This window comes from Gasterosteus aculeatus, chromosome 17, assembly GCF_964276395.1.
Source record: "Gasterosteus aculeatus chromosome 17, fGasAcu3.hap1.1, whole genome shotgun sequence".
Classification (NCBI taxonomy): Eukaryota; Metazoa; Chordata; class Actinopteri; order Perciformes; family Gasterosteidae; genus Gasterosteus; species Gasterosteus aculeatus.
In genome coordinates, this window is record NC_135705.1 from 9,479,191 (window position 1) to 9,494,380 (window position 15,190).

Genomic DNA, 15,190 nt, shown 5'->3' on the forward strand with positions numbered 1-15,190 from the left:
GCTGCCAAAGCTTTTTCACTGGTGTTGTTTTTAAATGAGCTTTTAAATTAAGGGATCAGATGAGCTGCCGGTGAAATAGAAATTCCCGTATTCCCCTGCAGACCGTGGCAGGGATCTATTTTAGTTAAAAACGTCAAATTAAAAAACAAACACATAATGTGTTTTCAAAGCAACCAACTCTTTTATATCATCTCTCCACATGATACAAGCTAATTCCTGCTAAATCCTGTCTGACCAGCTGACGGCTCAGCGGAGTCACTCGCCTGCAGGCCGGCCGGCTGTGAGCTCTGCGACGCCGGGCCGAACCTCCACTCGGGGTTAACGTGTGCTCTACGTGACCTCAGAGAAACCGGCCGGTTTGAAAAGAGGTCACAACCTTTTATTGACGGGATCATCATTCTCTCCCCCGCCGACCCCTCCTCCTTTTGCTGCTTCCCCCATTGATTCCTCAGACAATGAAGAAGATCCTTTGTCGACAGGGATCACCTCCTGTGTGCGTGTGTGCGTGTGTGTGTGTGTGTGTGTGCTTCCCAGCCGCTGCCTTTTGGCTGGATGTGTTACGATATGAATTATTCAAAATATTCAAAAACAAAGCAAACGCTGAACTGGGAGTGAATGAAGACTATTTATTTTCAAAGCTGCTTTTTCTAGTTTTTTATTTTCTGCACCGCTTCATGGATTGATCCCGTGTTAAACGCAGCAAAATAATGATATGTTTTCACAATGCTATTTTTTGAGTCCTATTTATAAATGCTTGTTGACCAAAATACTTAAAAATAGCAGCAACGGATTTTGTTTTCCAGTTTTTTGTAAAACTTTATGTTTAAAACCGGTGAGTTCTCACATTCTACAGATACTCTGGGATGTTTAGAGATGAAAACACTGTGTTCACCTGAATTAACGATGAATAATTAATTGAATTCCCTCAAACATCGAGATTGTTTGGTTAGATCCTTGAAAAAGAAACATAGCCGTACATTCGAACGATCTGAAGTGGCCAGAAAGACTTGTGTGAATAACAGCGGTGCGCATAAAGACATTGTGCATATCGTCCATTGTTTGGACCAGCGCCTCCCCAGAAACATGCGGAAGGCGCTCCTTAATCAATCTAGATATTCATTAGTTTGTCTCTTGCTCCACAGCCGATCTTGAACCAGGCCGGCCTGCCGCAGGGACCCTCGGACCAGAAGGTCGCTGTGGTGACGGTGGACAACTGTGACGCCTCCGTGGCCTTCCGGTTCGGTCACGTGATCGGAAACTACACCTGCTCCGCTCAGGGCAGCCAGTCGGGATCCAAAAAGTGAGTCCACCAAATAACATCAAAATGTCCTCTGTGCCGACCACAATAATTTAACTGATTACTTTGTTTCCTCATTAAAAGGGAGAGTAAACTTGTTTTGAGACGACGTTCCACATCTCCGGGGTGCAAAGCTTTGCTTTTCCCCTTCATTGGGATGTTGATCCTTTTTTCTGTTATCATCGCCGGGGGGGGAAATAACACTGTAAAACCCTCTGTGATTAATGTTTCATGCGTGCCGATGATGTAACGGCAGAGCAAAAAGCCTCGGGTGTGTAAATGTTTTCTATGTTTTCAGATCTCTGGACCTGACCGGCCCCCTACTCCTCGGCGGCATTCCCAAGCTCCCGGAGGACTTTCCTGTTCGCAGCCGGCAGTTTGTAGGCTGCATGAAAAACCTGCGCATCGACAACCAGCACATAGACATGGCCGGCTTCATCGCCAACAACGGCACTCTGCCAGGTAATCTTTGGCCTGCCGGTTGGCACCAAATGTTGATGGAGATGATGGAATACTGAGGTCGGACTAAATGAACCTCTTATTTTTCACCCCTTAAGGATGCTCCGCCAAGAGGCACTTCTGTAACAACGACCCGTGTTTGAACGGAGGAACCTGCGTGAATCTGTGGGGCTCCTTCAGCTGTGACTGCCCGCTTGGATTTGGTGGACAAAACTGTGAAAGAGGTGAGTCCAGTAGAAAAGTCGCATTGAGACATGTCTGCCATTTTGACCGTGAGACCTGGAGGTTTTTCTGGATTAGTTTGTGTTGAACCCTTTTAAGTCCAATTGCTTTTTGGCTTTGGAAGACAGACAGCGGTGTTCTCCGGTGTCTGGTTTCAGTTCGGCGTTACACAGTGCAGCTGCTATCTGTGCTGATTTATGGTTATAAAGTGGAAGAAGAAGGAGCCCTGCAAACGACAACAACTCTGGTGTTCAGCTTGAAATAGGAAAAAAGTCGGTGATGATTTTCTTTCTTGCAGACCAGATAGAAGATGGATATCTTTTGAGCATAAGTGGGATGAACTTTGTTAACGAGTAGATTATAATCAACAACAACTCGGAGCAATCATCAACACAAGAGGGGCCCTTTTAAATGCAGTTGTTCTACGTGTGTGTGTGAGTTGATGTGCAGCTATAATGATAATTGATGAAGGTGGTGGATCTTGCTTCTCAAATGTGGAGATTGTCTGCTTTTCTTTTGTGTTAGTTGATAGTAAACTTTGTTTTTTGTAGACTTACATAACAAGCAACTTGAATCCGTCCAATCAGCTTCATAAAATTGAAGGGAATTTTTATTAGTTTTATTGATATTGAAAATAATCCCCTAATGTGTGTGTGTGTGTGTGTGTGTTGAATGTGCTGCCATAGATACTGATCCTTTGGCCTCTTCTGGCCACAATTCAGCATTAACTTTATAAAATAAACAATAAGAATATGAGAATATGTTGATTGATGGGAACCGTTGGACTGAAATAGCACTGCAGTTTTTTCTGTGCTCCCTCCAGCCAACAGCGACGTGTTCATCAGGTGTATTTGCCATCACTAATCGATCATTTCGATCTGGTGCTTTACTTGACTTTGTACACACAGTGTAATGAAAGGGAAACCGATTCACAGCAGGCAGTGTCCTTTCCTGTCACTTTGTTTTCACGTTTGAAAGAGCCGGAAAGCTTCTCAGAGTCGATGCATGAGTGCACAAACACTATGACTTCCTTCTGATTCGTGCACTGCACATATATGACTACACTCTACATTCCTACACAACCAAGTTAGATTAGAGTTTTGTCGAAAAGTCTACTGTAGCTGCCTCATTGAAAAATACAAAATGTTTTGCCCTCAGAGTAGTCGTAACTTCTGCTGCTAATTTCTCCACTTTCTTCAACTCCGATTTAAGATGAGCACCAAAAGTGTTCTTGTGTCAAACTGCACATCATTCTGCACAGTTAAGCTCAAACATCACATTCAACACACAAGAACATAACACATTTTCAACTGGAGGGGGGCTTCATGTTGTGTATAATGTGTACCCCTATGTACTACATTATCCCTCTGAATTAACAGCACAGACGTTTGATCAATAAGTCAATCATCTGAGCTTTCTGATTTGATTTCACACATCCACAGATTACCAAAATAAAATGTCTAATAAGTAGTGAGAATTCATGTTGGTTTTTTTAAATCTGTGATCACATCGCATGCTGGAGTTAACAGTAATGACTCACTGCGAAACTCTCTCTGCTCAATTATCTTCACCACTTTTGTACTCTCTCCTTCTAGTCATGGCAAGCCCGCAGCGTTTCCTGGGTAACAGTGTGTTGCAGTGGAACAACATGGCGGCGGCCGCGTCCTCCGTCCCCTGGCATGTAGAGCTCATGTTCCGCACACGTCAGGCCAGCGCGACGCTGCTGCACATCTCCGCAGGCCAGCAGCACAACCTCACGCTGCAGGTGAGAGCAACAAGTCCTAAAGGAGAAAGTTAACTAGAATTATTATGTTATTTCTTAGTCCTTCCCTCCTAATAGCAAAGAGCCATAACTTCACTTCTTCAATGGGTGCAAAGTCTAGTGAGGCATCTTTTCCTAAAGATCAAACATTTTAGGACTGAGGCTCCACCTATTGGCCATATGAGTTTCAGCACATCCAAATGCTGAATCTCTCATTGAAGCAGCTGCTTTTGAGCTCGTCTAGACTGACGCATGCCTGATGTTGCGTAACTGTACTATATTCTATTTCTAGCAATTCAACGTTTGAACCTTGGCAGTTCCTGTTCATCGTGTGATGCATTGCTAAATCCTGGTGCTCTATTTTCCTCCTCTGGTATCAAACATCGTCTCAATCTCCGTCCTGCTGATTCCACTCTTTTCCCGCCTCGCTCCCTGTCGCCTCTGTAGCTGCGCGGGGGGAGTGTGCTGATGGGGCTGCACAGGGGGGAGGACTCGACTCTCTCCCGTGTGGAGGAGGTCCTGGTGAACGATGGAGACTGGCACCATTTGCAGCTGGATATCAGCAGTCTGGAGGGAGCAGCAAGCCACCACAAAGCAGTGCTGTCTTTAGACCAGGGCCTTTACCTGGTGAGTTGGCGTTTCATCCCTGCAGATGAATTAAGATACTGTAGCTTGGCAGCAATAAAGTCTGTACCTTTTCAGGCCAGTATGGAGGTGGACGGGAAGCTCCGAGACTCCAAGCTGAAGACTGTGAGCGTTGGTGGTTTGGAAAGAACTGATGGGAAAATTCAGCATGGCTTCCGTGGCTGTATACAGGTCCGCGAGCTCACTTATGTCTTATATGTGTGCATAGATATTAAAGGTCTTCTACTCTATAAAGCACAACACAAGCACAATATTGAAAATTATGAAATGTATTTGAATATATACAATTGCAGTCATTAAAAATCAGTTGAAACCTGACAAAAAAAACTCAATCACTTTTCTACCAGATTTGATCTACTGTCTTCTTCACTTGCCCTTTAAATGAGAATCTTGCTTAAACGACGGTTTTAACTGCTTGAGCTTATGATGCAGGGTAGATGGCCATTTTGTAATACTATAACACACAAAATGTTTACACACAGGCACTTCTTTGTGTTTCAACCCATCGAAAACAGCAATCTTGTGCTTAAGAGAACATTCCTTTTCCCCCCCAACAAAATGTTTATTTGGTTCTCCTGCAGGGTCTGCGTGTGGGCGGAGCTCTGAGTCTGTCTCAGGCGAGGAAGGTGAACGTGGAGGCGGGCTGCAACGTGCCCGACCCGTGCAGCTCCAGCCCCTGTCCTGCCAGCAGCTACTGCAGCGACGACTGGGACAGCCACTCCTGCACCTGCCTCGCCGGTCCGTCCGCTTGCACTTCGCCAACACAATCGTAAAACATTCTGCAGGGCTGAGCGGTTACTTTAAACCGATGTGTAAATACGGTTCACAGTGTTGTGAGAGCACAGCAGCTTATTCTTTCTTTTCACCTTTATTTCACAGGCTACTATGGCACCAACTGCACCGATGCATGCTCACTGAACCCCTGTGAGCACGAGTCAACATGCACCCGGAAGCCAAGCTCCTCTCGTGGTTACACCTGCGACTGCCCTAAGAACTACTTTGGCCGTTACTGCGAAAAAAAGTAAATTTTTTTCAACGTTTATGTAAAACCCTGTATGTTTTTGTGTGGCGTGTTGTTTTGTTGCTCTGCAGGAGAAGTAATGCTGTACTTGTGTGTGCAGAACCGATTTGCCGTGTCCCAGAGGCTGGTGGGGTCACAAGACCTGCGGCCCCTGTAGCTGTCAGACAGACAAGGGCTTCGACTCTGACTGCAACAAGACGAGCGGAGAATGCCGCTGCAAGGTGAGCATGTGCCCGACCTGCACCGACCGAGGCCGCTAATGGAAAACAGATTTTTTTGTTTTTCAATTGATAATCAAAAACTTTGTCTCTCCACTCCACAGGACAACCACTACCTCCCCGAAGGCAGCGACACCTGCCTGCTGTGCGACTGCTACCCGGTCGGCTCCTTTTCCAGAGCGTGCGACCGAGAGAGCGGCCAGTGCCAGTGTAAACCCGGCGTCATCGGGCGCCAGTGTGACCACTGCGACAACCCCTTCGCTGAGGTTTCACCCAACGGCTGCGAAGGTCAGAATGAATCCGATTACTCTCAGGTTATTACAATGCTTAATTCATAGGCCCCACTTTATTGTAGCTAGAAATATATTAAATATATTAAATCTCTCTCCCTCCTGCTCCACCTCACTCAGTGATCTATGACAGCTGCCCTCAGGCCATCGAGGCCGGGATCTGGTGGCCCAGGACTAAGTTTGGTCTCCCTGCAGCAGTTCACTGTCCCAAGGGAACTCTCGGTATGATGTTTTTTTTTCAGGCTGCCCATCAAATGACCAGTATAATAATATATAAGCAGTATATTAAACTTGCCTCAAGCCTTCTCTCCCCGCTGCAGCTCCACTGTTTCTCAACTCCCACGTGGTAACTTTCTCCCCCTTTCTTCAGGCACAGCGATCCGCCACTGCGACGAGCACAAGGGCTGGCTGCCTCCCAATCTCTTCAACTGCACCTCTGTTACCTTCAGCAAGCTGAAAGCCCTGGTGTGTGGCTTCTCCCTCCGTCTTATCTTTTTAAATGAACCTTAGGATTCCAACAATAACACCCTCATTTGTAATTGAAATTGATATTTTTCAGTTCGGTTAAAAATACCTTTTACTCACGCAGCATCAAAACGTAAATGAATGATTATCCTTTCCTCCCTCCAGTCTGAGAAGTTTTCCCGTAACACGTCGCTGCTGGACTCTGGACATGTCCAGCAGACGGCCGCCATGTTGGCCAACGCCACCTTGCACACGGAGAAGTACTACGGCAGCGACGTGAAGGTGGCTTATCGGCTCACGCAGAGTCTTCTGCAGCACGAGAACAAGCAGCAGGGCTTCAACCTCACAGCTACGCAGGACGTCCACTTCACTGAGGTGAGCAAGCGTGTATCTCAACAATAAACAACAACAATGCATTGTTGCCGTTTTGGCAACTGTCACTGTCAGCTGAACTCTCGCTTGTTTTCTGACAGAACCTGGTCCGCGTGGGCAGCGCCATCCTGGCTCCGGACACACGGACGCACTGGGAGCTGATCCAGCACTCGGAGGGCGGCACGGCAGCACTGCTGCGCCACTACGAGGAATACGCAAACACACTGGCTCAGAACATGAGGCAGACCTACCTCAGCCCCTTCACCATCGTCACACCACACATAGGTGAGAGGCTGGGAGGACCCACGAAGGCTGTGGGCCGCCGGGGATCCATATTCCCAACGTGCAGTGGGTGCATATGCTGTTTTGTCGGTTTGAAAAAATGTTTATGATCAGGACAACATCGTTGGAGTAATTAAAGAACAGAAAGCAGATAAAATAAATTAGAAATCGTAATCATATTATTATCACAATATAAACACATAATGTTTTTCCCCACAGTCATTTCTGTGGATCGCCTGAAAAAGATGAATTTCGCTGGTGCCAAACTGCCGCGGTACCAGTCCCTGAGGGGTCCTCGTCCTGCTGACCTCGAGACGGCCGTCACGCTGCCCGATTCCGTCTTTCAACCACCGGTGGACACTAAAGGCCACAGACACCTGGATGTCTTCCCGGAGTCGTCTCTGAAGAACCGGTCAGCCAATAGGAAGAGACGCCACCCTGATGACGACCAGCCCGACGCCATCGCCAGTGTGATCATCTTCCACAGCCTGGCCTCGCTGTTACCAGAGAGCTACGATCCAGACAAGAGAAGTCTGCGGTAAGAACAATTAACTGGAAGCAAAGACAACGGTGTTACGGGTTATTCTTCTGTGCCATTGACCTCTAAATCATCCAACAATGTTCCTTTGTTAACATCAACACGGTGCATAGCTCATCAAATATGTATTATTCCACTGCTGAAAATATTTACTCTTGTTGTAACTTACTGCCAATGCGTTTGGGACACTCTATACTTTTGACCATTTTTCTATAGATTCAGTTGGAAACAATTCATGCCTTTGATCGTGTATTTCTTTTACGTTGTCTTCAGGGTGCCAAAGCGTCCGGTCATCAACACGCCAGTGGTCAGTATCACTGTCCACGACAACGACGAGCTGCTGCAGCACGCACTGGACAAACCCATCACCGTGCAGTTCCGCCTGGTCACCACCGAGGAGCGCTCTAAGCCCATCTGTGTCTTCTGGAACCACAACATACTGTGAGTACAGCAGAGCTCTCGGGATTAGAGAAGAAGCGTGAAGTTGTGGTATTCTTACATTTTCCTCTGTTGTTTGTGCTTCGTGTCAGGGGCGGGAATGGCGGCTGGTCGGCGAAGGGCTGCGAGGTGGTTTTCAGAAACGGCACCCACATCAGCTGTCAGTGTTATCACATGACCAGCTTTGCCGTCCTCATGGACATCTCCAGGAGAGAGGTGAGTGACGCGAAAGAGTCCCAATAAAACCACGAAGATCGTTATTCTGTGACTCAAACGTCTCTCTTCCAATCGTCAGAATGGAGAGATCCTGCCAATCAAAATCCTGACGTGGAGCACAGTGGGAGTGACGATGGGCTTCCTCTTCCTCACCACGATCTTCCTCCTTTGTCTGAGAGCCATGCAGTGCAACAAGACCAGTATAATCAACAACGGAGCTGTTGCGCTCTTCCTTTCCGAGCTCATTTTCATCCTGGGCATCAACCAGGCAGACAACCCGGTAATCAATCTGTTCTCCGTCTATTCCACTTAGTGTTTCCTCCCCGTGTTTTAATCTTCCCTCCGTCTTCCAACCTGATGTTCTCTCTGTGCAGTTTATGTGCACCGTCATCGCCATCCTGCTGCACTTCTTCTACCTGTGCACTTTCTCCTGGCTCTTCCTGGAGGGTCTGCACGTCTATCGCATGATCAGCGAAGTGCGAGACATCAACTACGGACCCATGAGGTTCTACTACCTGATTGGCTGGGGAGTACCAGCCTTCATCACAGGTCCGGACCTTCACAAGAAACTGTATTTTCTGTACACATTTAAATCTCTAGCAGCAGCCCCAAACTTGATGGTCATGACTGTCATGCCAGTTATGCAAATCTACTATATGATACTATACGATAATGAGGGAAAATGTGTTTCACCTTTTATTTTCAATTTACACAAAGCAGCTGACCTCATTTGGTGGCATCGATCACACAGCTTCGTTATCCAACACACTCACTGCGTGAGTGACTTAAGTCACAGTGAAAATTACAGTGTTAATACGTGAGACACCTCCAGTAAAGTGTTCTGAGAGCTGGCGACTTTAGATGAACAGCTCTCTTGGAACCAAAGAATGTTTACACACACCGCAGCTGTCATCTGACGCCGCTGCGTGTCTTTTGGGGGGTTTGTCTGCAGGTCTGGCAGTGGGACTTGACCCTGAAGGCTACGGGAACCCAGACTTCTGTTGGCTGTCCATGTACGACACTCTCATCTGGAGCTTCGCCGGGCCGATCGCCATGGTGGTGTCGGTGAGTCCCTGTACATCCCTGAGATCCACACTGTTGTTTGAGCGGAACTCCGTAAACGCGCTCCAACGCGGCGACTCAAGCCGACCTCGTCAGAGCGACTCCAGAGAGTAAACACGCCCTCCGCTGTCCTGACGGGGAGATTAGTTTGACGTTTACTCTCAAAATCTCCCGCCATTTTGTAAGTTGTGAAGCCGTTTGATTAATGTGTCCACAGATGAACGTCTTCCTGTACGTCCTGTCGTCCAGAGCGTCCTGCACAATGAGACACCACAGCATCGAGAAGAAGGAGCCTCGTGTGTGAGTCTCCCAGCGGCTCCATCAAATATTAATGTTGACTCAAAGTCACTTTGCCAGTCAGCTCAGCCTGAAATTGCGAACTTTCCAATCAAACCACTACAATTGGACAAACAACCAATTTAAATAATGTCAATAACGACATGAAATCAAACCACTCCTTTGATCGCTCCAAAAACAACAGCTCAATAATCTGTCATCCTGGCTTCTCTCTCTAAACTGAATCAATTTAGCTTTTGGACTTTGAGGCAGATCGGATCATGAAGACTCAATACTTGCTGCTGTTCAGGGTTATTTTTACGTTTTTTTTCATATTTCAAACCATCGGATCTTTTGTGGAAATAAGTGTTCCACAATTTATTGCACAACAGCCTGTTTCCGGTTGCATCCGATGGTGCCATTAGGGCTACGCTTTGCATTTCTACAGCTTTACATTTCCCTGCAGCTACGTGGTCATGTTTCCACACAATGTGCTGCTCTGTCTCTACGTTTCTAAGTCAATAAATGTGTGCAAATCATCCTGACGGCACCTCACTACCTTCTCATGTGACTCTGCAGCTCAGGCCTAAAGACCGCAGGTGGCGTTCTCCTCCTGGTTTCAGTCACATGTTTTCTGGCGCTCCTCTCCGTCAACAGCGACATGATCATCTTCCACTACCTGTTCGCCGGGTTCAACTGTGTTCAGGTGATCCACGCAGTTCCCCCCCCACCCCCGTGAAACACTTTGAATGGTTGATTTCTGTATTTCTTCTCTTATCCTCGTCCTTCTTCTCTCGCCCAACCGCAGGGTCCGTTTGTTTTCTTCTTCCGCGTTGTCTTCAATAAGGAGGCGAGGAATGCCATGAAATACTGCTGCAGCCGCAAGCGCCCGGATCATATGATCAAATCCAAGGCCTCTGTGAGTCCCTCCGCTCTGTTCAGCCAAGCGCTTTAGTTAGTTGCATTTGTCACTGAAGATTTAGATATTGCAATGTTTCTCCCAACACAAACTATCCCATAACACAAAACCGTTGAGGATAGCAACGTGTTGACATATATGTGTTGACTTAAATAATGAGGCTGGCGATCTGTATTATTTGTATTCACAACAAATCCCCAAGGCCAAAACCAGCAGTCAATTGGTTCCACTAACACGTTGTGCCTGTGTATCCGAAGCCTGTAATGTCTTACACTGTGCGCCCATTGTTGACAAAAAATCTATAAAAAAGTAGAATCATAACATTTGTAAACAAAACAACAGTGTACATTTCTAGAAGTAGCTCACAGAAGCCGCATGCTCCCTGTTTATGCTGTTTGAACAGCTTTTTAATCCTTAGAAACGCTGAACTTTCCCTTGTTTCTCTCGTTTCAGGGCTACAAATGCAACACAAACTACATGGACGGCCGATTGTACCACCTTCCCTTCGGAGACTCCAGTGTGTCCCTGAACGGCACGATGCAGAGCGGCAAGAGCCAGCAGAGCTACGTGCCGTTTGTTCTCAGGTAGTCAAACGTGAATGAAAAATGAATATTTATTTGCTGAATGATTTCGACCGTGACAGGAGGGGCTGTAAGCCGATTTCTTGTGTCCTTTCAGGGACGACGGGTTGAGTAACAGTCAAGCGCACATCGCTCTGAACGACCATACGTCCCTCTTCCATGAAACGAAGGACCTGGACGGTATTGCTCTCATTCAGTATCTCCTAATTAGCTTCAACTGCAACCATCGCTACGATGTCTTTAAACCTCTCCCCCGTGTCTGCGTGCAGATCATGACAGCGACTCGGACAGCGACCTGTCGCTGGAGGATGACCAGAGCGGCTCCTACGCCTCCACACACTCCTCCGACAGCGAGGACGAGGAGGGGCCACTCCCCCCGGGGGAATGCTGGGAAAACATGGCGTCTAACGTCGCCAATAGGCCGCATCCACACGGTGCAGGTGCTCATCTGAACCCTCTCTTTCGGTGCTTTCTGTGATTTATAAAATCATCAAAGACTCTTTAAACATCGGGATAAAACCTTTTTAGGATGGAATGTGCCACTTACATGTGTTTTGTCCACATTTCATTTTTTCTTTTTTCAGACAACAGTTTGGGCAGGATGCTCTGGCCAGCAGATTACTCGGCCGCAGCGAGTGATGGCGAGGTCGCGTGTGCGGACAGAATGAAGCCGAACATGCCGGCCAATCCAGAGCCGAGTCCTGGCTCTGACACGAGGATGTTTCCGGACAGCCAGACGCAGGATGCCATGACAGTGCTGCTGCCCAGCATGCCAAACATCTATGCCAACCCTCACAAAGGTAAAGAGCTGTAGGAGACTAGAACGTATATACAACTTCATCTGCTTTTTAAATATTTTTGAGAAAATGTCCTTTCAGTGTGGTCCATGTCATAAAGAATCAATATAAATAAGTATAATAACTTGTAAAATGTCATTATTAATATTAGTATATTATTATATATAATTTATTATTGTATAAAATAATCTTAAAAAGGCATACATACACAGAACGTAATACAATGTGACAAAATGTTCTACTATATTCCGTCAAACAAAATATATTAAAACGATCTGGATTTTCTATATCTATGTATTAGGAAAAGCCAATGATGACTTTCACTGTATCAAAAAGATGACAATGAAATAATACATTTATGATGACATTAACATGTTTTTGTGTTCAATCATTTTTCACAACATGCTCCATCGCAAAAAGAGGTAGTTGTATAACATGTTGTAAAATATGTAAAAGGTTACAGTAAAGTATGTTATAAGAAATGTCAGTTAAAATTAAAACTAGTGTATGTTTTACAAAAGTATATATATTTTATTTAAAAATGTCGGAATATAGTCATTTCATGAGAAATATAAAGTATAGAAGCCCATTGTACAGTTTGTCAGAAGAAATATCACATCAGAAGTCATTATTTACTATGTCATGAAAATTACAGAAACATTAAATCAGATTATATTCACACCTTCATCCTTTTGCAGGGATCCTAAAGAAGAAGCAGCTTTCTCCCATCGTGGAGAGGAACGGTCTCAACCGCATCCACAATGAACTCTGTGAAACCGCTTCCGGTGCGACGTCTCCGCAGGGGTCCTCCTCCAGCGACAGACGAGCCGGCGCCGCAAAAGGCGGGCTGAACGGAGTCGCCGTGAGCATCAAGGCGAGGACGGTGGACGGGGACTCGTCAGGATCAGAGTAAGTGTTAACGAAAGCGATCACCTATGGTGATGAAAAGCACTATTAGATGCTATTAGTAACCAAAAAGAAGCATGTTTTTCTCTCCCTGTAATCGTCTCCATCGAGTGTCGCAGACCTCATTTTGAGTTTAATCTGCTGTCTCAGTCAAACCACAGTTTGTCAGTGATTGTTGTTTTCATTGCTTGTGGTCCGTCTCATTTCCACTTAACTATCTTAAATGTTAATGTTAAACCAAAAGAAGACAGCACCCAAAACGTTATTGTTGCCCGCGGGAGGAAAGGACCCCACACAGCTTTACTGGGGTTTAACACCCACAGGAAGTTCACATTGCCAAAACAACATGAACGGCTGATTAACAACATGCGGGACTGGTTACTTAAACTGGTCCATCCACTGATCTACATCTGATATTGATGTTATACTCACTGTAGCGTATGCAAACAAATCAACATATCGTTGTGGACGAAACTAATTACCAGCAAACAAGGTTTGTGGAGTTTCCCACATTTTAAGCTACAAAGGCCCAAAATGAAGAAAATGAAGGCTTAGATACTGTATGAGGAACTGCAAATGGGTGGTGAATATAAAGTATGGACAGACTTGTACTGTATGCGTGATTATACTCATGAGTCGCTTAAAGGTATATATATATATATGTATCACAAGCACAACACTCAATTCCCGAAGTACAGGAATATAAAATAATTATAAGAATAACTTGTAGGTACTAATTAACCTTCTTTGCCTCTTCTCTCTTTCCAAAAATCATAGATTTTTATTTTTTAATTTTATCCCATGAAGCTTTGATCTTCAGGATCATTGTCTTTGTATTGGTGCATCATTTAAGCATCCGTCACTCTTCGCTGTGTGTTTTCTATGTTTAAGTGTCTCATTGTCCCATGTTCATTTTCTTTGTCCTTTTATCTCCTTTCTCATGTTGTGCCGCATTCATCACATCCATCATCGCATCAACTCATCCTTCTCCATCCATCATGACTCCGCCCACCTCCTTCTCCGCGTCCGTTGTTGTCGACCTCCGTGCACCACCCTGGTTCTCTCGGCAGCGACCGCAACACCTCCGTGTGACGGCGCTGACGAAGAGGTGTGTCTTTGCAGGTCATAGAGGCTCCTCCCTCAACAGCCAATGCAAACTGGGAGCAACGGACTTCTCCCTAAACACAAAAGTGGAAAAAGAAAGAATTCCCCCGCTTGTCGTCATGATCCTCTGAAGGACTGCGCGTGAGTGTGTGTGTGTGTGTGTGTGTGTGTGTGTGTGTGTGTGTGTGTGTGTGCGTGCTGATGTGTGCCAAACCTCAGAAGTCAGTGCACTGGCCCAGGCTCACGTACGCTGACCGAACGAGTCTCACGCTCCCTTTAAATAATTCATTTTGTTTACATACTTGAAGCAATGCACTTTTTTTTTTTTTTATTATTATTTACTGCCCAAATTTGTTGGCGGTCCAATCTTTTACTTTATTTGTTGGAATTTGTTTTACAAAGGAGTTGTTTTGAGGACTGTGGAACAATGTGGAGGTCATGCTTTTTGGGGTGGGTCATTTAGTTTTAGTCTCAAACATTCAGGGAAATCCCTTTTTTCACGCGTTAACTTCTTCGCGGCGTCCTGCGCGTTCGTCGGCTTTCGTTACTGTCGGTGTTTGTCCGGGTTCGTTTGAGGAGAAACGCAGCGGCCCGCTGTCCGTCCCTCATGGATTTCTGAACTTGGTATCAAAGAGGAAAGACTCTGAGCTATTTCTCATTAATGAAAGATGTTTCCAGAAGCTACAGCTGCACAGACCGACGGCCTCCTCAGCCTGCGAGGCGGCGGAGCTGCACGTGCAGACTGACAAATGAATCAAAGGACTTTTGATGATTTTTTTTTTTTTTTGTAAATCAGCGAGAGCACATTTTTTTACGGACATTAAAGGCGCTCTTGTTTCTCAACGTTTTATCTGGAGGGATGAATGCATTCATTCAAGTTCAGTGACTAAACAGCTGTGTTTTTAGATTAGCAATGAAACTATGGTGATTTGTAAAGTATTGCAAAATTGTGCTGTAATCAATTTGTACTGTACAGAGTGGCCTGTAAATGAATGCAGCAACGGAGACATCTTTAAATGTAAGTAAATATGTTAAACGTGCTTAAAACTCTCAGAACCTGTTTTTAGTAATTGCTCTTGAACCTCGGGAGGTAATATCTTTTGTCTTAATTACTACTTCCAGACAAATGATGTGATATTTGTGGATGCCTTTTTACCACCCATATGAATTTAATGTAAAGATTTGATGCCATAAGAAACAAACCTACCAGGTCAATCATATCACCTCTGGTATCCCATCAGAGAATTGCCTCTTTTACTCTCCCACCTCCTGTTTTTACTGATTAAAATGTTTTCTACCGTTTCCATTGTGACTAAAACT

The 15,190-nt window shown here is 45.5% G+C and overlaps 1 protein-coding gene across 2 annotated transcripts in view; it reads left to right on the forward strand.

Moving 5' to 3' along the window:
* Positions 1-15,172, forward strand: part of celsr2 (cadherin, EGF LAG seven-pass G-type receptor 2) — a 49,281-nt gene extending 34,109 nt beyond the window's left edge. Inside the window, exons 6-34 of one of the 2 annotated variants that reach the window (XM_040203514.2) lie at positions 1,143-1,300; positions 1,596-1,759; positions 1,855-1,980; positions 3,574-3,743; positions 4,188-4,367; positions 4,443-4,556; positions 4,967-5,123; positions 5,265-5,406; positions 5,507-5,627; positions 5,729-5,912; positions 6,035-6,136; positions 6,285-6,379; positions 6,545-6,754; positions 6,853-7,036; positions 7,253-7,571; positions 7,845-8,012; positions 8,102-8,225; positions 8,305-8,505; positions 8,600-8,774; positions 9,178-9,290; positions 9,505-9,587; positions 10,143-10,269; positions 10,372-10,482; positions 10,936-11,066; positions 11,161-11,243; positions 11,333-11,503; positions 11,648-11,863; positions 12,559-12,769; positions 13,837-15,172. In XM_040203514.2, coding sequence (XP_040059448.2) covers positions 1,143-1,300; positions 1,596-1,759; positions 1,855-1,980; positions 3,574-3,743; positions 4,188-4,367; positions 4,443-4,556; positions 4,967-5,123; positions 5,265-5,406; positions 5,507-5,627; positions 5,729-5,912; positions 6,035-6,136; positions 6,285-6,379; positions 6,545-6,754; positions 6,853-7,036; positions 7,253-7,571; positions 7,845-8,012; positions 8,102-8,225; positions 8,305-8,505; positions 8,600-8,774; positions 9,178-9,290; positions 9,505-9,587; positions 10,143-10,269; positions 10,372-10,482; positions 10,936-11,066; positions 11,161-11,243; positions 11,333-11,503; positions 11,648-11,863; positions 12,559-12,769; positions 13,837-13,858 — 4,362 coding nt within the window. In that variant the 3' untranslated portion in view covers positions 13,859-15,172. The remainder of the gene's footprint in view (positions 1-1,142; positions 1,301-1,595; positions 1,760-1,854; positions 1,981-3,573; positions 3,744-4,187; positions 4,368-4,442; positions 4,557-4,966; positions 5,124-5,264; positions 5,407-5,506; positions 5,628-5,728; positions 5,913-6,034; positions 6,137-6,284; positions 6,380-6,544; positions 6,755-6,852; positions 7,037-7,252; positions 7,572-7,844; positions 8,013-8,101; positions 8,226-8,304; positions 8,506-8,599; positions 8,775-9,177; positions 9,291-9,504; positions 9,588-10,142; positions 10,270-10,371; positions 10,483-10,935; positions 11,067-11,160; positions 11,244-11,332; positions 11,504-11,647; positions 11,864-12,558; positions 12,770-13,836) is intronic. The other variant, XM_040203515.2, reaches the window with a different exon arrangement.
* Positions 15,173-15,190: the final 18 nt, after the last annotated feature.